This window comes from Ruditapes philippinarum, unplaced genomic scaffold (assembly GCF_026571515.1).
Source record: "Ruditapes philippinarum isolate M1 unplaced genomic scaffold, ASM2657151v2 ctg335_1_1_1_1, whole genome shotgun sequence".
NCBI classification, from domain to species: domain Eukaryota; kingdom Metazoa; phylum Mollusca; class Bivalvia; order Venerida; family Veneridae; genus Ruditapes; species Ruditapes philippinarum.
The window spans coordinates 440,571-461,272 of NW_026863534.1; the positions used below are offsets into that span (position 1 = coordinate 440,571).

Consider the following 20,702-nt stretch of genomic DNA (forward strand, 5'->3'; position numbering starts at 1 on the left):
TAAGACGTATCTATATTATTTTCAAAGTGAAAGGGACATAACTCTGCCAAAAAATCATCGAACCATGACCAAATTCCAACTTGACCTGCCCATTCCTTTGACATATCCATATGTCAAATTTGAGTTGAATATGTAACACTGTTGGGTAGATAATGAACAGAAACTGTAAATTTCATATTATTTTCAAAGTGAAAGGGGCATTTCTCTGCCAAAAATCATTGAACCATGACCAAATTCGAAATTGGCCTGGGCATTCCAGAAACATATCCATATGTCAAATTTGAGTTGAATGTGTTGTACCGTTGGGGAGATAATGAACGGAAACTGAAAATTTCATATTATTTACAAAGAAAAAGGGGCATAACTCTGCCAAAAATCATCGAACCATGACCAAATTCGAACTTTACCTGTATTTTCTCATGACATATCCATATGTCAAATTTGAGTTGAATGTGTTGTACCGTTTGGGAGATAATGAACGTAAACTGAAAATTTCACATTATTTTCAAAGTAAAAGGGGCATAACTCTGCCAAAAATCATCGAACCATGACCAAATTCAAACTTGACCTGTATTTTCTCATGACATATCCATATGTCAAATTTGAGTTGAATGTGTTGTACCGTTGGGGAGATAATGACAGAAACTGAAAATTTCATATTATTTTCAAAGTAAAAGGGGCATAACTCTGCCAAAAATCATCCAACCATGACCAAATTCAAACTTGACCTGTATTTTCTCATGACATATCCATATGTCAAATTTGAGTTGAATGTGTTGTACCGTTGGGGAGATAATGAACGGAAACTGAAAATTTCATATTATTTTCAAAGTAAAAGGGGCATAACTCTGCCAAAAATCATCGAACCATGACCAAATTCCAACTTGACCTGTATTTTCTAATGACATATCCATATGTCAAATTTGAGTTGAATGTGTTGTACCGTTTGGGAGATAATGAACGGAAACTGAAAATTTCATATTATTTTCAAAGTAAAAGGGGCATAACTCTGCCAAAAATCATCGAACCATGACCAAATTCGAACTTGACCTGTATTTTCTCATGACATATCCATATGTCAAATTTAAGTTGAATGTGTTGTACCGTTGGGGAGATAATGAACGGAAACTGATGATGACGGAATGACGGAAGGACGGAATGACGGAAGGACGGAATGACGGAATGACGGAACAGGGTAACACTATATGCCCCGGCCATTACATGGCGGGGGCATAAAAATTATGATTTCACATTCCTATGTCACCACATTGTTTGTATAAAATGATCAAATTGATGATTATATGGTTAAAACATGTGATTTGACTACAATAAATATAAACCAATTGTTTAAAACTTGAAAGGTTTCCAGTTCCTTATTGAAGATTATATGTCAGTGCTCTCTCTGCTAAAAGTTTCTGAAAAAGTGTTTTAAATTTTGTAAAAAAATATATTGAAAGAGCTAAATTTATAGTGAAAACAATTTAACTATTTAACTAACAGCAATTTGTGATCTAGAAAGCTTGCACTATTTCTCATCATTTTTTCCTATAATAAAACAACACATTTACCACTTTCTTTGCGGAAAATGAACAACTTTATATATCTACAAAATAAACAATGGACTCTTCCAAGAAAAAAAAATTGAATCTGGACAAGTCCATTCAAGAAATTTTGTGAGTAAAGGGTTTAATTTATTATAATAAGAGCTGTCAGACAGACAGACAGACAGACGGACGGACGGACGGACAGACAGCTTACTCTACTATCCTTGACACTGAAACAAGATCCTTGAAAAAGAAAATCTGTGTTTTTTTTCATAAAGGGGAGTAATTCAGTAAAACTCAATACTAGAGTTATAGGTCTTAGTCTGTAACCAACAATTTTTTACCTAGATAATGAATGTACTGTTAAATTAATACCTCCAGCGGTTGTTGAGACAAAATCCGAAAGCATAACTACAATCAGGAATTTTACAAAGTTCACAAAAGGGATATAATTCAGTCAAAATTCATGCTAGAGTTATGGTACTTGAACAGTGATATACAGTTACATGAATTATCTCAATAACAAGTCAAGGTTTGTCGACATGGTCCAGTTGTCATTAAAAATTTTCAGACACTGTCCGGTTTAAATCTAAGGCACTCATACTTTTTGTTTTATCAAATATTAAAACAAGTGTTGTCTAAGCTATGAGACAGCCCAAAATGTCATTTTAGCCTTCAACTGCCTCCTTATGACAACTCTGCAAGACTGAGTTAATTAGAGTAGATAAATTCAATAGTTAATGACGTATAAAATTGCTTGCAAAATTTATAGCGGAGGAAGAACTTGAGTGGCACTCTGTGCATAATTTCAGGCAATGAGTGGGCATTAATTTTATGCAAAAATATTAAAATAAACTAAATTCCATTGAGAAGAACCACTGATATTATGTAAGCTAGTTAGCTTATTTACATAAAAGTAATAGTATCCTCAGTTTCATGCAGGATTTAACTCAACAGAGGTGAAGGGACGTGAGGCCAGGCCTTATGGTTATAAAATTATTTTTTCTGAGATCTGTCTCAAATCTCAGGATTTTCATTGGTCAGCATAAATTTTTTACTGATTTTTGTCCAATCAAATGCCTGAGATCTTAGTATGAGCATAGAAAAGTTCTTTTATAACCTTGGACCAATGACTCGTGGCTATAAAACTTTTTTTTACTGAGGTCTGTCTCAAATCTGAACAGTGCTCTTTGGTGTTGGTATCAGACCAATCAAAACCACGAGTTCTGAGTTTGAGCTTTGGAAATGTCCTTATTATTAAACCTTTGACCCTGGTAAAAAGACCTTGACCTCTTAGTGATGATGACCCTGGTAAAAAGACCTTTCAGTGATGAATGAACCAATTTAATATTTTAATTTCAGCAAATACATTTATTTTTCCCTCAAGAATAAAAGCTTTGTTAACAATATATACACTATGCAGCAGAATATAAATGTGCAATTTATATAATTATAATCTGTATCTTTACTATATTAAAGTTTGTGTTCATTTTTTTAAATTACCATATCATGTATTTTCTGAAAATATAAGAATACAGTTGAAATTCACACCATCATTTTATAACATTGATGCAACTATAATTGAATAGTAACAAAATGTAGATTAAAAATGAATGGAATATTTCATATGAATAATTATGTTACTATTTACAGCAAAAAGATGTAGATTAAAAAAACATAGAATATTTATATATATATACAAAAGTTTCAAATAGAATAGAATATTTACGTTACTATAGAAAGTAACAAAATGTAGATTCAAAAAGAAAAGAATATTTTATGTTACTATATAAAGTAACAAAATGTGGTTTCCAAAAGAATAGCATATTTATGTTACTATAATAGTAACAAAATGTAGTTTCAAAAAGAATAGAATATTTTACGTTACTAAATAAGGTAACAAAATGTAGTTTCAAAATGAGTAGAATATTTACCGGTAAGTAACTATATGTAAATATAATTTTTTTTAATATTACACAATATCTTACTGTATATAATAACAAAATGTAGATTAAAAAAAAAGGAATTTATATTACTATATATAGTAACAAAAAATGGGTCAAAGACAGAAAAGGCCGGGTTGCATATGTGTACAAAATATCATGAGGCTGTGATGTTACTTAAATTTTCTACCACTGTCTGACCATTGATGTTGAAAATTTAACTTAGTTGGTAAACCTGAAAAGAATGAGCATCAGACCTGAAATGGAATCCCACAATATGGGACCACAGTCATGTCAATGCTGTGAACCACATATCAAGAGGCTGTGGTAAGAAGTTGTTGAGAAAACTGTTAAGAAAATTTCCTACTATCTATTGATCATTAATTATGTCAAAATTTAACTAAATCGGCAAACAGGAAGTGGATGAGCGACAGACCTGAAATCGAATTCCACCATATGGGACCATGTGTTAATGCTGTATACCAAATATTAAAAGGCTGTGATATATAGTTGCCAAGAAAATTGTTATGAAAATTTCCTATTGTTGACCATTAATGTTGAAAATTTAACTAAGTCAGCAAACAGGAAGTAGATGAGCGACAGACCTGAAATCGAATCCCACAGTATGGGACCATGTGTTGATGCTGTATACCAAATATCATAAGGCTGTAATAAGTAGTTGCTGAGAAAATTGTTACGAAAATTTCCTACTATTGACCATTAATGTTGAAAATTTAACTAAGTCAGCAAACAGGAAGTAGATGAGAGACAGACCTGAAATTGAATCCCACAGTATGGGACCATGTGTTGATGCTGTACACCAAATATCAAAAGGCTGTGATAAGTAGTTGCCAAGAAAACTGTTACGAAAATTTCCTACTATTGACCATTAATGTAGAAAATTTTACTAAGTGGGCAAACAGGAAGTAGATGAGCGACAGACCTGAAATCGAATCCCACAGTATGGGACCATGTGTTGATGCTGTATACCAAATATCAAAAGGCTGTGATAAGTAGTTGCTGAGAAAACTGTTACGAAAGTTTTTCAACGCCCACCCGCCGCCCGCCCACCGCCCAACATTCACCATACTATAACCCGGGTTTGCCAAGCAACCCGGCCAAAAAAATCATGTCTTGCACTAATGAAGGCATCCAGCTGAAACATCTGCGGTAAATAATACTGATTGTTCATGTTTGTTTGTTTGTTCATGTTTGTTTGTTTATTATATATAGTAAATAACTAAATGTAGATTTCAAAAATAGACTTTAATGAAACTGCCTGAATCTGTTTAAATGATTTCATATGCAAAGTATGGTTAGGTTTTAGTTAGCATTGAAAAATAGTTACAATTATTACAATTCCTGAAAATTCATGCAAGAGCAGTCAATGCACAAGTGCACTCCACTTTTCTCAGGGATGGATAGTGTACTGCAAGTTTACTAAATAAACAGATAATTTGACTGAAATGAAATATTGACCTTGACCTTTGACCTGAAAAGGTAGCAAAGGTAGAACTCATCAAAGTACATCTTCATGCAAAGTTTAGAGTTCCTAGGTCAATGAGCTTTATTTGGCCAGTTCACAGATCCCAGTGACCTTGACCTATTGACCTGAAAATAGTTGTGGCAGTTAGAACTCATAAAGCTGCATCAAAATTATGAAGTTTCAATGATACAGGCTTCCGAAATTAATAATAACAATTAATTAACAAAAGCTCAACCAAAAAGGTTAACCAATGCCAACAAAATGGGCCAATAACAAAATGGCGTGTATAAGCAGAGCTTAAAATTTTCCTCGAAATGTGGAACTTAAAAAGCAAGCATTTTAAAGTGCATAAACCTGTAAACCTGCTCGAACTGAAAATAAGAAGCATTTGCTACAAGTATGCATCCAGGACAGTTTGAAAATCTGAGTAACCTGGCCAAGTTCTATACAATTGGTCAATTCAAATTTTTCAAAATATTTATCTTGTTTTTCCCCAAAATTGAAAATGAAGTGTTCCAAAAATGAAAGCTGGTCAAGTTCATTATGGAAATTTTGCATGTTATAGGTCACATTACAAATGGCTTGAGATACTACATATTTTCAAAATCTTTTATGTTCATTTTTCTCAAATCCATTTTGTTGTTACTCACTGTAGTTTTAACAGAATGTATCTCTGTAATCTAAGATACATTCTCTTTTTAATGTTGATCAGATAATAACCTCCCCTACTCCTTACCATGCTTTACATCTTCAACAGACTTGTCCATCTTTCAATCTGGACATAGCCATTCATCAAAGTTAGGGAAAATTTAAACATTTGCATTGATTGAATAGCCAACATTGGTACTATGATTAGACATACAGTTGTTTTCTTTGGCCCATACGGTTTTCATTAAAAGTCTCATTAATTCATTTATTTCATTATATTCCAAGGTGGCATGAAACCTTCGCGTAACAGTATCTGTAATAAAAACCTTGTAATACTGCATGTTTGTAATGTCACTTTTAATTGGCTAATCGTGACATTTATATAGACTTATATACACAGCTGCTGTCATTTTATAAAAAAAATCTCACTTTTTTTTTCTAAAAGAAGATGCATGCTGTACTATAAATTTGTTAATAATATTTCTGAAAGGTTAAATGGCCCTATATAAATGGTTGTTTGCATATAACCATCACCTAGCGGCTCAGGTTATATGTCCAAACAACCATTTATATAAGTCATATAACCTGTCAAAATTCTTTATAACTAATAATATAACCTCACCTTGAAATACCTCCTGAGATCATTCACCGTGATGTAACCTTTGTTATCCACGTCCAACGATTTAAATCGCTTCGCATACGCGTTAATCTCATCCTTCGTAAAGTTGATCGGCATATCAAGTTCGACACGACCTAAATCTAGACCCATCTCTCTCTTCAAGAAATTTTTGGCGCGCACCATTTGTTCTTTCTGCTGTTCTTTGTTCCACTTCAGTTCCTCAGACATTATTTCAATGACTCTAGGTAACGCCTCCTCGGCAGCGTGTACATTACAGAACGCCAGTCGAGTGCGTCGACCAATGACGTCTATTGCAGTGCACGCATATTCTCGGACAGCGTATCTCACCTATAAGGTAATACAGTCAATTTAATTTCATTTTAAAAAAAACCTTGCAGATAAATGGTAAGCTTAAACATATTCAAGGGTTTAGGGGTAAATAAAACATTCTGCTTATAAAATTCCAGCTGTTGGTATGACAGTGTGCCTGCCTATTCTTACTTAAATTGCAATTTTTATAAAAGGTCAAACTTCTTTACAGAGAGAACAAAAATACAAAAGAAAAAAATATGTTATTGAATGGAACTGATATAGGCCCAGTCAAAGTTGTAAACCTAGAAGTGTGACAAAAATTACAGATGTGACAAATAAATTTCTCCAAAATTTAACAATGAAGCAGCTCGGCAAGACAATTAAAATATACCCTCTCAATCCCATAAACTACCACTCACCTCAGCTTCAAGGTAGGGATATTCTTCATGCAGTCTTCGTCCAACAACCGGCCATCTTTTACCGGTCAGTGTGGCCATCTTAGCTACTTTAAATGCTTTATCACCATATGTCCGTGCTAAATGTTGTGCTACCTGAAAATATAAATCATAATGTTTCAATTTTAAAGACACTAGCTACGTTCATCATTAACTTATGACTTTATTTTACATTTAATCTAAATATTTTAAGTAAACTGATCACGGACAATTCCAAAATCTGAACAAGTCCATCCAAGAAATTTCGCGGGTCCAGGTTTAATAACTTAGTTTTAAATCAATGACTTTCTGATAAACAAATTTCCAGCCAGTTCAGCTAAGTTTTCAACTTTTCCGGTCTGTGGCTAACCGGATGTCCCTCATAATAAATTACCCATAGCTTAACATAAAATATATCAAGAAATTCTATTAGAAATGAAATTGCTATACTGCAATACAAAAATTTCTTGGCAACATTTCAGCTATAAAACTAGTATACTGGAGGTCAGGGTGCAGGAAGAGTAAAAATAGCTCTTATTAAATTATTTATTTATCGAGAAGGAACGTAGGTCGAACAACTGACTGGTAAAACATACACCCTGAAAACTCACATACCTCATTTTCTAAACCAAAATCTTGCACCAGTCTGATAAACAATGTTGGCGACCAGCCGTGAGCTCCATCCAGCAACAAACCTTTGGTTCGACAACCGGAAGTCGGCTGTAGATTACATTCCTTCACAGCTCTGTCTACAGTCTCTTCAGCCATGGAACGATAGGTCGTCCACTTTCCACCTGTAGTAATAATTAGAATAATGGTATTGAACAATTAAATTCAGGTTTAACAATAGATGTTATCCGGAACTCAGCAAATGTGGGTTTTTCCCAGCTAATTTGTAGGTACAAACTTCTACCATTATAGCTTCACAGTGCACTACTTGTCACAATAGATTAGTCAACCTGTTGTGCTTACCAGATATTGTTGAAGCTGTAACTGTAAAAGTTTGTTTGTACCTTCGGATCAGCTGGGAAAAAACCCAAAATATTCTTAATTCCAGAATAAGTCTATTTATAACAATAACATGTAGTCATGTGAATCAATGTACCAAATCCTAATACACTGGGATAAAAAGACCTTGGTAAGAATACATGTACCATGGCACTGAAATTTTGAATTGAATCAATGAAAAACTGCTTTATAGCTTACAAATATGTATAGAATAAAGTAAAGCACAAACTTTGCTAAGCAACACCATATTATCATAACAGCCAGCATTTTAAAACAAAAATAAATCAAATTTCAAACATCTGTCCTTCTTATCAAGCATCTGAACTCCATGCCTTACATTGCAATCATAAACTAATTGTAAGCCTATCATTTAATTAACCCTATCAGTAACTGTTTACATTTTATTGTTTTAATTAATTGATAAAACATTTAAAAACATTTTAACATTAAAAATCAGCTGTTCCGTTCTCCCTGATAATTAACCACAAGGCTATCATTAGTTTGCACTTTAAACATCCAGACATTTTGATAATGGGTAGTTAAGAACGTATGTGGTCGGTTGTTTACTAATTATACTGAAGGAGTGACAAAATTAACTGTCAGTGTTTCCCAGGTTGTCTCACAGCCTGTATGGGCAATTGAAACTTTTCCTGAATTTACTTTATATCTATCATATGCAGTTTCCCTGTAAACATTTTTTTGTTCAAGTTTGGCCTAAAATGGCATTTATCAGTAACAAAAAAATAATCACTGCATCCTACACTATCTGGAATGTACAAAAATATGTACATAAACGGAGTATGGAAAGTAAGTTATAAACCAAGGCATGTGTACCACAACGGCTATAAATGACATTTATTTTGCAATCACGAACTTGTGTTAAATGTGTACTTTTGTACGCTAAATTTCTGGGATATATTATTAATGTGTACTTCTGTATGCTAAAACTCTGGAAAACTTCTTCAATGTGTACTACTGTATGCTAAAACTCTGGAATTCTTCTTCAATGTGTACTACTGTATGCTAAAACTCTGGAAAACTTCTTCAATGTGTACTACTGTATGCTAAAACTCTGGAAAACTTCTTCAATGTGTACTACTGTATGCTAAAACTCTGGAAAACTTCTTCAATGTGTACTACTGTATGCTAAAACTCTGGAAAACTTCTTCAATGTGTACCACTGTATGCTAAAACTCTGGAAAACTTCTTAAATGTGTACCACTGTATGCTAAAACTCTGTAAAACTTCTTCAATGTGTATCACTGTATGCTAAAACTCTTGAAAACTTCTTTAATGTGTACTATTGTATGCTAAAACTCTGTAAAACTTTTTCAATGTATACTACTGTATGATACAATTCTGGAAATCTTTTTCAATGTGTACTACCTATGCTAAAACTCTGGAAAACTTCTTCAATGTGCACTACTGTATGCTAAAACTCTGGAAAACTTCTTCAATGTGTACTACTGTAGGCTAAAACTCTGGAATTTTACTTAACTGTAAACATGTACTTAAAATGATGTACAGTTCTAGAACTTAAGACTTCTTTATTGTGACAAGTCTGTAAAGGTTTGGAATTGGATATACGGGCTATCTAATGTACAACTCTAAAGTCATTATAAAAAAAGTGATCTCTTTTTGATGTAATGCTGGAATTTAGTAAACTGTACACATCTGTTTATATACATTGAATTTTAATTCTGGAACTGAAATACTTCTACATCTTCATAAATCAACCAAAGTATTTTATAAAATAAAAGTCTGGCTGTTTAGACAAAAACTGAACTTGTATAGACATGAATCAATTATACATTGTATATAACAAAATTCAGACAAAAATTACAGAAGTCAATTTCTGTATTTTAGGCACACATACAAAAAGACATTGAAATAAATTATTCATTATCACTGACAGAAATGAATTACAGTGGTGATAAAACATTTACCAAAATATCTAATCTACCTAGCAACATGTATGTCTACATCTAATTCTTAAAGAGTTATCAAAAGCTTGGATCAATCTTTCATTTATCTACACACAAACTGTAGAGCAGGTACAGACTTTTTTCAACCACTATGAGACTGAAAGTTGATGCATGACCTTTACACAAGTGTGAACAAATGCAAACCAAAGTGAAAAAAAGCGAAAAAAAAGCATTGTTTAAAAGATTGTATTTAAGTTATTCATAAAATAATGTGCTGTCTGTCAAATCTTTGGAAATTTGCCAAAAGGCGAAAATTTTTCAAGAAGAAAAAAGAACGATGTAAAGACATTAGCGGAAAATATGAATTCAAAGTTTGCAGCACCAAAACAGCCAGTAGTGAATGGGAAAAGTCCTCGTTTAATATAACAATCATAGTGCCAGAGAAAAGACCGACAGACTTGTGTTCACAGGATCCAAGGAAGATGTCACTAGATGATATAACGCATGGAGAAATTCTGCCAATACAATACCCACCGGCCCCTCAACCTCCAGATCTCATTGATGTTTAATATCAAAAACTGGACGATAAATCGCACAGAGATATGCTGCCAGTACAAAGCATACTGGCCCCAACCCCAGGATTTCATTGATGTTTTACATCAAAGACTTGACAATAAAAGGCATGGAGAAATACTGCCAATACAATACCCACCGGCCCCTCAACCTCCAGATCTCATCGATGTTTAATATCAAAGACTGTATGATAAATCCCACAAAGATATGCTGCCGGTACAAAGCATACTGGCCCCGAACCCGGAATTTCAGTGATTTGCTTTACATCAAAGACTGGATAATAAAATGTAAGGAGAAATGCTGCTAATACAATACCCACCAGCTCCCCAACCCCTGGAAAATATTATATTTTGTTTGTGAATATCAAAACGGGGTTGTGAAATTGTAATTTACCTCCAGAAAAGCTTGAAAATTACAGGTTTTGCTTGAAAATAATATTATAAGTGGGGAAGTGGTATTTCTCCTCAAGGAAAGCTTGAAAATTACAGGTTTTGCTTGAAAATAATATTATAAGTGGGGAAGTGGTATTTCTCCTCAAGGAAAGCTTGAAAATTACAGGTTTTGCTTGAAAATAATATTATAAGTGGGGAAGTGGTATTTCTCCTCAAGGAAAGCTTGAAAATTACAGGTTTTGCTTGAAACAATATTATAAGTGGGGAAGTTGTATTTCTCCTCCAGTAAAGCTTGAAAATTACAGGTTTTGCTTGAAAATAATATTGAAAGGTGTGGAAGTTGTAATTCTCTTCAAGAAAAACTTCATGTTACAAATTTTGCTTGTAATTATTATAACATGGTGTGGAAGTTGTAATTCCCCTCCAGAAAAAGCTGTAAAGAGGCTACATAGTAAACTCGACACTGATAAGTGGATTTAAAAGCTTAAAACTGAACAAAAATCGCTGACAGTTTGTCAAATGATAACTGATGACCTTGTAGATGACTCAAAAGTGTTTTTAGATGTTATAAGAAGGATTAATTGTAAATAAAATGCTTTGTCACATATAGCCTGAGTCTATATACATATATATATACCTGGGCCCTGAGAGTGATTCTCCCTTGTCACCATTACAGAGACTCAGGCTAGCCTACATATCTGTGTAGTCTGACCAGGCTCTATAATGGTGGTAACTCAGGTATATTTTTGTACCTTCATATCAAAACCCCTAAAACTTTGAATGGGATATTCCAAATTTAAAGCCAGGCATATCCATTACACATTTATAGCAGGTTTTAGTTTACATACACTTATTTATGTCTCTTTAAAAGCACAAATATTTCAGCATAATCCATTATTTTTGTATGACATAATCTTCCAAATTATAATAAAAGTTAAAAGTGCATAAGACTATAAAACAATAAATAGCTGCAAAAATCATTGTTTGAATAAGTTTGTATATTTGTTTTTAAGTGAATTACCTTGTGCACAAAATCATCGATAAACTGTAAACACCCTACTTGAAAAAGCGGCTTTATATTTTGTTTCCAGGGACATTTTAGTCTAATTTACGTACATTGATATAATATTCATGTATATTAATTTACACAGAAATTAAGATTATTGAAACAATTAAATTTTACTGTGAATAAATTTTATAAAAAATATTTCATTAGATATAACTTTATACCCTTATAGGGAGACGCAGAAAAAAATTTAATATCTTTATTTTGATTTTTTCATACATTATTCTGTAAATGTCCTCAAAAAGAGTACACTAGACAGACAGTCACAGGAACAAAACTTTTCACCTAATAAAGAATAAAATAGTGGTTTCCTGACTTGACCCATGTGTGTCAGGTTAGAGTGTTAAGATTTCACAATAGTTGTCACAGCAAACTCTAGAAACATTATAGAACATGTCAAATGAATGATTTAGGTTTGTTTCAATCATATAATATACACAATATCTGTTATTGAAACTTCCAGGGTTTGTTTAAGTCAAATGGCTTGATGTAAAACTGTTCGGTGATCCTGTAGGCGTCTAAATTTCGTTCAACATATATAGATATATTAACGCTTCAAACCCAAAATATATAGAATTTATACAGAAAGTCATGCTGGGAATTTAACAAATGTTAAGCGTTATTTGTTTTGTTTTTTTGTTTGTTTGTTTCATTTTACGCCTTTTCCCAACAGTATTTCAGTCATACAGGCGGGTAGTTTCCTAACCATCGTTCCTGGAGAATTACACCAGTACTAGACTACCTTCCTCCGTACTAAACTACCAAAGCATCTCCCAGGGATCGAACCCATGCCAGAGAGGTAACTGGACTAGAAGTCATCAACTCTAGCCCCTCGACCACGGAGGCGGTCCAAGCGTTATTTGAGTATATAAGATAATTTGGATATTTTTGTCAATTATTTGCCTGAGTATCTCTTTAATGTCTTTATGTAATAAATTTTTCTGTATATGAACATTTTTGAGTTAAGTGAGTATAACTTAAAATTTTCATCTTTGGCTCTCTTTATTTCATCTGGGATTCATAAATTTGACTTTGGGTTCATTATTTCAGCTTCAGACTCCTTACAAAAATTTCTTGTTGTATCATTTGATCAATGACCAGGATAAATGTAGATATATCTAAAATAACACCACGTCGATGTATAACAAGAGCACCGCATGACTGTGGTGTTAAAGCCTGTCTGTTAAAAATTCTAGCACAAAAAGGGGTAAAAAGTTTTCCAGAGTTTTAGCTTAACATGAAAGTATCCAAAGTCCCTATCTGGATTATGACTGAAAATTGTTACCTGCGATGGTAATAAGTTTATCTTGTGACACCTCTATGATATGATTTCTGGCGAGAGATTGGGTATCAGACTTGTTGGGGTCGCTAACTAATGGTCGTATACCGCACCATGCAGACAGGACATCACCTCTACGCACTGAAATGATAAATGATGCATGTATTCATAGGGGAAGTTACAATTTAAAGGGACCTTCCACTTTTATTTTTTTGTTGCAAAAAACAATTCTGTGTTGTTTCAAACTATTTCAGTATTTTTATCTTTGAAAAATGCATCATATCACTGTTAAGCCTTCTTCAAAACAGTGTCCCGAGAGCTATTTATAGAGTGCATTGTGAAGTTTGTTTTTAAAAATAGAATATCGGGGAAACAAATTGTCCGGTTCACTAATTTACATATAGAGAGTGGACCTGTAGATTAGAGGTATCGAGGGGTTTCCTTAGAGTTTATGTATTTTATTGATGGCAATTTTCATTTTCCACCTTTATTCTTTTGATTTGACAATTATATGAAAGGAAAAATCTTAATACATTTAGAAAAGCTGAAAGTCACTTTAAGTCACATTAAAAATAAATCAGACATATGAGAACTTTTCTGACTTTATTGTAAGTTTATTACTGAATTTATGACTTTAAATAATTAACTTGATTGTGTTGAAAACTTTAAGTTTATAAACACACTCTTGAATCAATTCCTGAAACCAACTTGTACTGAACAATGGGTGTAAAGTTTCTTGCTCAACGGCTTGCCTCGTGACAGGGCTTGGACCCATGCAGCTAGTGAAGTTAAGCCAGGGCTTTAACTTTAACAATCTTGGTAGAGGTCCAATAGACAATGACTTTGCAAAATATCTAAGCTCTAGGCCTTGTTGGTCTTTAGAAGAAAAGGTTTTTTTTCTTATAATTTCTTTTGGTTGCTATGACAACCAGATTCCTTCATGGAATCAAATTCTTCAAACACATTTGGAAGCCTATCACCCAAGGAATAATCCTGCCAAATTGATTGGACTTACCGTTATTTAGGAGAAGATTTTACAAGTTCACTATAATCTATAGAACACAAAAACATGTTAATGGCTTTATGCTACTGCATCGCAGATGCTGCGGTGGCATAAAAAGCATCTGTATAAAAAACCATGCAAAGATACATCCTAATGTAAGAGAAATTAATAATAATTTCCATTAAAATATGGCGTGCCATCGTAAGTTTCACCAAAGAATATATATAGATCACACCAAAGCTTATTAACATTTATTTTCTATGCCATAAAGAAATCACGGAAAACATTTAAGAAGAAGTATTCAATTTAAATGATAATAGCTTGTGTCTTACAGATAAATTATTTTATACATATTCAATTGATAACCACAATATAAAACAAAACAAAATACCTTCTACATCAGGGTGCAGGTAGTTTCTTACTTCATTTAATATAAACTGTATTTCATTTTCTGTAGGGGCTGGTTGAAAAGTGACGTCACATGCGTTATCAGTGGTACCTGTCAAAATATAAACAATGTCACTCATAATCAACATCTACATCCTTAAAGCTGCATACCTCCAGATGAACCAAAATATTTTAAGAAAATCCAAATCATATCTGAGAAAATAGTACTGAGATTGTAAGAAAAGTAAAAAGATTCAAGATTTAAGTAATAATTTCTAGGTTATATGCGATTTATGACCAATTTTGAAGTATTTTTCACCATATTTATACTGCGTTAGTAATGCAGTAAGGGCTATTTTTGCATATTTTGACCTCTTTCTTTTGATTTTATGGTTTAATGCTGTTTTAAGTGGTTTTTTCTTCGTTCAATCCAATTTCTCTTTTTAGAATTTTTTTCAATTTTCATGAAAATTAGCATGAATCTGGAGGCGTGCTGCTTTAATTAAAGAACTGAATAAAAGATCACTGTATTTAACAAACATGAATATATTATGTAAACAGAATAAAATATTCCAAATAAACTATTATGCTGTTATTTCAAATAAGAGATTAAATCGTTAACCAATAATCTCATGAATGCACCAGCTCTTACCTGTACATTAGCTTTTCAGTTTCCTCCAAGGAAAGAATACAAATTCTCTATTCTAAGCAGTTAGGGGCAGTGACAAGAAATGGAAAAACCATAACCACGGAGACCCCTCAATTGCATCCACATTTATATATTAATTTAAGGAAATGGCCCCAATTTTACTGACACACTACATTAACCCTGACTTATCATACCATGCTATTATTTTTTACTACAGATTAAACCTGAAGGCTCCTTCTTAAGAGGAAAAGACAAATTCTTAACTTTTACCCATTTTTACAGGAAGAAATTATGAACAGATGTGTTCTTAAGTATATATTCCCAATTTTCCCCAAAGTGTACATCAAAATTCATAGCTCAGCTTCTTTTCTTACTACTTTTCACCATCTGAAACACCCCCATTTAACTAATGTTCATGTTTTTATAGAATTTTAATTTTTTTTAACTTGGTGAGCCCAGACTTGAAAAGATTTTCAATTCAATTACCAAAACCATTTGGCACTGGATTATTACATGAAGATGAAAATTGAGCCACGCCATGACAAAACCAACATAATGGGTTTGCGACCAGCATGGATCCAGACCAGCCTGTGCATCTGCGCAGTCTGATCAGGATCCATGCTGTTCGCTATCAGTTTACTTGTTTTAGTTTGTAAGCGAACAGCATGGATCCTGATCAGACTGCGAGGATGTGCAGGCTGGTCTGGATCCATGCTGGTCACAAACGCATTATGTTGGTTTTGTCATGATGCGGCTCATTAATAATGATAATATAAATTACCTGCTAAGGTGACATTTTGCCATGGCAAGAAGAAAATTACTCTACCATCACTGGTTGCTGGATCTAGCAAACCCATACTTTTAGGGCTGAAAATATAAATGTAAAGGTTTACAAAATTTCAGTTTAAACATATTTTTTTTTTCAGATCGATTGTGTAGGAAGCTATAAACTTATAGACACATTCTCAAATCCGTTACTCGAATAAATTAGTACTTAGCAATGAGTGTAATGTTTCATGCTCAAGGAAATAAGGAAGAAAACAACAGTTTGTGCCTGACAGGATTTTCACCCACACAACCAGCAATCCATAGATTTCTAGTCTGACTTGATAGCCACTTGGCCATGCCACCACTACTAAATTTTAGCCCATACTTTACTAGAGCTGAAAATAATTGGATTTTTGCCACCAATAAAGAGCCAGGTCTTGTTGGGTTCAAAAACTTTAACTTCCAGATAATGGACAGTTTCAACATTGAAACCTGGACAAGACAAAACGAGATAAATTCAACAGTGAAATAGTGTATGAATTATAATTGTGTAAATGGGAAAATAACTAAAAATTAAGATTGGTGCCTCCCTCACTCCTCTATTTCTTAAAAAAAAAGTTTCTGTCATCATATTAAATGATTTTCATTTAGCCTATATATCTATTATTATGTTGTGAAGCATAGGCCTTTAATACATAAAGGAATAAAATTCTCAAAGTACATACGTACACAGCCAGTGTGTATAACTATTGCAATAGGTTAATCAATTTATGCCAAGTTTAATCACTATTGAAGAATTTTTTATAGTTTCATAGCAGTTTGAACTTGTAATAGAAGGCTTTTGAAAACAGCCATTTTTTACAATATGCCATTGCAGTAAAAGGTTAATAAATAAACTTACCTATAGTAGTCAGGTAGAACTACATGAACACCGGAACTTGGTTGACAGATCTTCTTGGTTTCAGGACTACCCATGGTTCGTATAGAATCGGTATATGGTCCGGTTGCGTTGATCACGCACTTTGCCTTAACATCCATTTCTTTACCTGAAAACAAAAAAGAACCCTGTGATACCTGAAAAAAACATTTGTACTTAAAACTTTGAATCTAAAAGTAAAAAGCTGTTCATAACTTAAAGGGCCATACATTTTTTTATTTCTTTTTGTTGCAAAGATGCCCATGATCGCATATTCTTTTGTTATAGAATGACATCTTTTGTTGTCGTATGTTCTGTTTATAGTTAGTTGGCCACCTATTAAGCCAGTAGAGGCTGTTCAAACTGATTCTATCTCGTGCAACTACATCCATGCTTTTTGATCATAATCTGAAATGTTCGCTATTCGCTAAATACTTTTTTCAATTTTCCCGTAAAATGATCAAAGGATTTGTCCAGACTTAAAACTGAACAAGTCCATTTAAGTTATTAAACATGACAATAGATATTAAGTTCTGTTAAAAAATTGAAAAGCTGGTCTTTTATTGTTATTGAATCACATACCTGTGAACAAGTCTTTTATCGTTATTGAATCACATACCTGTGAACAAGTCTTTTATCGTTATTGAATCACATACCTGTGAACTGGTCTTTTATCGCTATTGAATCACATACCTGTAAGCCTGTCTTTTATCGCTATTGAATCACATACCTGTGAGCCGGTCTTTTATAGCTATTGAATCACATACCTGTCAGCCGGTCTTTTATCGCTATTGAATCACATACCTGTGAGCCGGTCTTTTATCGCTATTGAATCACATACCTGTGAGCCGGTCTGTTATCGCTATTGAATCACATACCTGTAAGCCTGTCTTTTATCGCTATTGAATCACATACCTGTGAGCCGGTCTTTTATCGCTATTGAATCACATACCTGTGAGCCGGTCTTTTATCGCTATTGAATCACATACCTGTGAGCCTGTCTTTTATTCTGGCCCCAGTTATCACATCTTTGCCATTAGCATCTTTTTCTCTATGAAGTTGTATAACTTGAGTATAATTTAACGTAACCCCTCCACGACGTGCCGTAGACACGGCCAGAGATATATTCATTCTGGCATCATCATGCTGACCTAGAAAGGAGAAAAAAACATAGAAAAAAACAACTTAATTTTTGGAAGATTTGCTACTTGAACAAGCTCGATCAAACCAAATCTGCAACATTCATACTTTGATCGTCCTTTTTATTACCTTCAAGACATTTTCCATATCTAACTATCATCATAAGAGTAACTACTGTAAATCACTTTTTATTCATGTGATCTTTATTTCAGGAAAACCCCATTACCGAATTATTTCGCAGATTCATTAATTTGCGACAGCATGGTCAGAAATTTAGATTTGCAGTATTTTTTATCTTATTTGCGCAGCATAACAGGATATGACGTCTAAAATATGTTCATTTCCATATTGTGACAATTTTGTCATGGGATATAATTTGTGTATAATGTATGTTACATTATGAAAATTACACGGCATCATGAATTCGCTGGGGAACCGATTCACGAATTACAGCGAAAATTATAATATAGCAAATAATACCAGATTTACAGTAGATCATTCTTTTACAATATCATATTATAACATCACACATCATCTTAACCTTTAACCTGTTGGATTTCTTAAACGGACTTGTCATTATAGATTAATTTACTTTAAATAACCAACAATCCTAAACTTTTGTCTTACCATCATAGTATACTAGTGCCCCAACAAGTTTCTCCTTCTTTAACATGGGGAATATTTCAAGGGCTTTTTTCTTTGAGAGAAGGTAGCTGGGTTTTAACCGCTGTTTCCCTGCGACGAAATCATATGCCTTGATCCCGGCCCAATAATATGGCACCTGCCAGTACCTGAAATTATGAAAAAAAATGTGAAAGAAAAGGTAAAATATGATACTTACTTCTTATATAACTAATCCATCAATGATTTAATTAAAAAATAACAAGTTTTACAAGAAAAGTGAATGTCTGTTACAATATACTTTATAATTATGTAGTTTATATATTTGACAGGTAAAATTTTATGCCTGAAATATTTGACTTGTTCGATTTTATGCCTGAAATGTTCCACTGCTACCATTTATGCCTGAAATGTTCCACTGGTAATTGTTTGACTGGTACCAGTTTATGCCTGAAATATTGGACTAGTACCATATTTTATGCAAAATGTTGGACTGGTACCATTTTTCATGCCTGAAATATTGGACTGGTACAATTTTATGCTTGAAATGTTGGACTGATACAATTTTATGCCTGAAATGTTGGACTGGTACAATTTTTTTCCTGATATGTTTTTCTTGGGAGTCTCTCCAACAAAATTTTCAGTTACTTCTTTGACTTTCTTGCTCTCAAATAATCTCACTACTTTTATAAAGCATAGAAAATTCATAAATAAAAGGAGCATACTTGTACACTGGTAACATTATAGGGAAAGAGTAGGCCAGATGAGGGGCTATCTCTATCAGGTTTGCTCTTTCTGCTAGTGCCTCCTTCACCATTCGATACTGTAATATAACAAAATATATCATCACCATATGATACTGTAATATAACAAAATATATCATCACCATACCATACTGTAATATAGCAAAATATATCATCACCATACCATACTGTAATATAACAAAATATATTATCACCATACGATACTGTAATATAACAAAATATATCATCACCATACGATACTGTAATATAACAAAATATATCATCACCATACCATACTGTAATATAACAAAATATATCATCACCATACCATACTGTAATATAACAAAATATATCATCACCATACGATACTGTAATATAACAAAATATATCATCACCATACGATACTGTAATATAACAAAATATATCATCACCATACGATACTGTAATATAACAAAATATATCATCACCATACCATACTGTAATATAACAAAATATATCATCACCATATCTTACGATACTGTAATATAACAAAATATATCATCACCATACGATACTGTAATATAACAAAATTTGTTCATTTTAAAACAATAAATAACATAATTATGGCATAATTGTTTCAAAACATTTTTTGTTAGAAAATTTGGACAGGAAGTTACAGTTTTTTGTTGACAGCACTGGTGTTTGGCTTGGCATGTTGATTGGTCACTACCCTCAACAACCCTCCATAACCACCAACCTTTCCCAAACAATCTAAACTGCAGTGTTTTTTCATGGCTGGAGAACTTTCATTAATCAAGTGAAAATCAGAGACCAAATGTAACTAAAATACTAAATAAGTTATCTATGTATATTTTCTGTGCTTGACAGTAAAACAACTGCCTGGATAATGAAGAAATTTCAATAAAGGAAGATTTCACTTGAAAAAATTAACAACATATTTACAAGTCTTCGATATTGATCAAAGGGCATGTTTCATTTAAAATCCATGCCAGAGATATTTTTTTTTAATTTAGGGGAAAAAAAATCATATATTACAGGAGAAATGGGACATTATTCTAACAAAGGTGAACAGAACACCTTGCGTACAGACAATATGATGAGTTCCTCACCTGTTCTATATAAAGATTAAAGACCGCTTTCTGTAGATATCTCACCTGTTCTATATCAAGATTAAACACTGCTTTCTGTAGATATCTCACCTGTTCTATATCAAGATTAAAGACCGCTTTCTGTAGATATCTCACCT

The 20,702-nt window shown here is 33.0% G+C and overlaps 1 protein-coding gene across 6 annotated transcripts in view; it reads right to left on the reverse strand.

Annotated features, from left to right (window-relative positions):
- Positions 1-20,702, reverse strand: part of LOC132722344 (glycerol-3-phosphate dehydrogenase, mitochondrial-like) — a 48,704-nt gene that overhangs the window by 13,445 nt on the left and 14,557 nt on the right. For 5 of the 6 annotated variants that reach the window (XM_060706838.1, XM_060706839.1, XM_060706842.1 and 2 more), the window contains 10 exons: positions 19,439-19,536; positions 18,720-18,883; positions 17,942-18,103; positions 16,938-17,082; positions 16,050-16,135; positions 14,624-14,731; positions 13,236-13,370; positions 7,602-7,780; positions 6,972-7,103; positions 6,244-6,588 (listed from right to left, as the gene is read on the reverse strand). In XM_060706838.1, the coding sequence (XP_060562821.1) occupies positions 6,244-6,588; positions 6,972-7,103; positions 7,602-7,780; positions 13,236-13,370; positions 14,624-14,731; positions 16,050-16,135; positions 16,938-17,082; positions 17,942-18,103; positions 18,720-18,883; positions 19,439-19,536 (1,554 nt within the window). Of the gene's footprint in view, positions 1-6,243; positions 6,589-6,971; positions 7,104-7,601; positions 7,781-13,235; positions 13,371-14,623; positions 14,732-16,049; positions 16,136-16,937; positions 17,083-17,941; positions 18,104-18,719; positions 18,884-19,438; positions 19,537-20,655; positions 20,701-20,702 lie in introns of all 6 variants that reach the window. The other variant, XM_060706840.1, reaches the window with a different exon arrangement.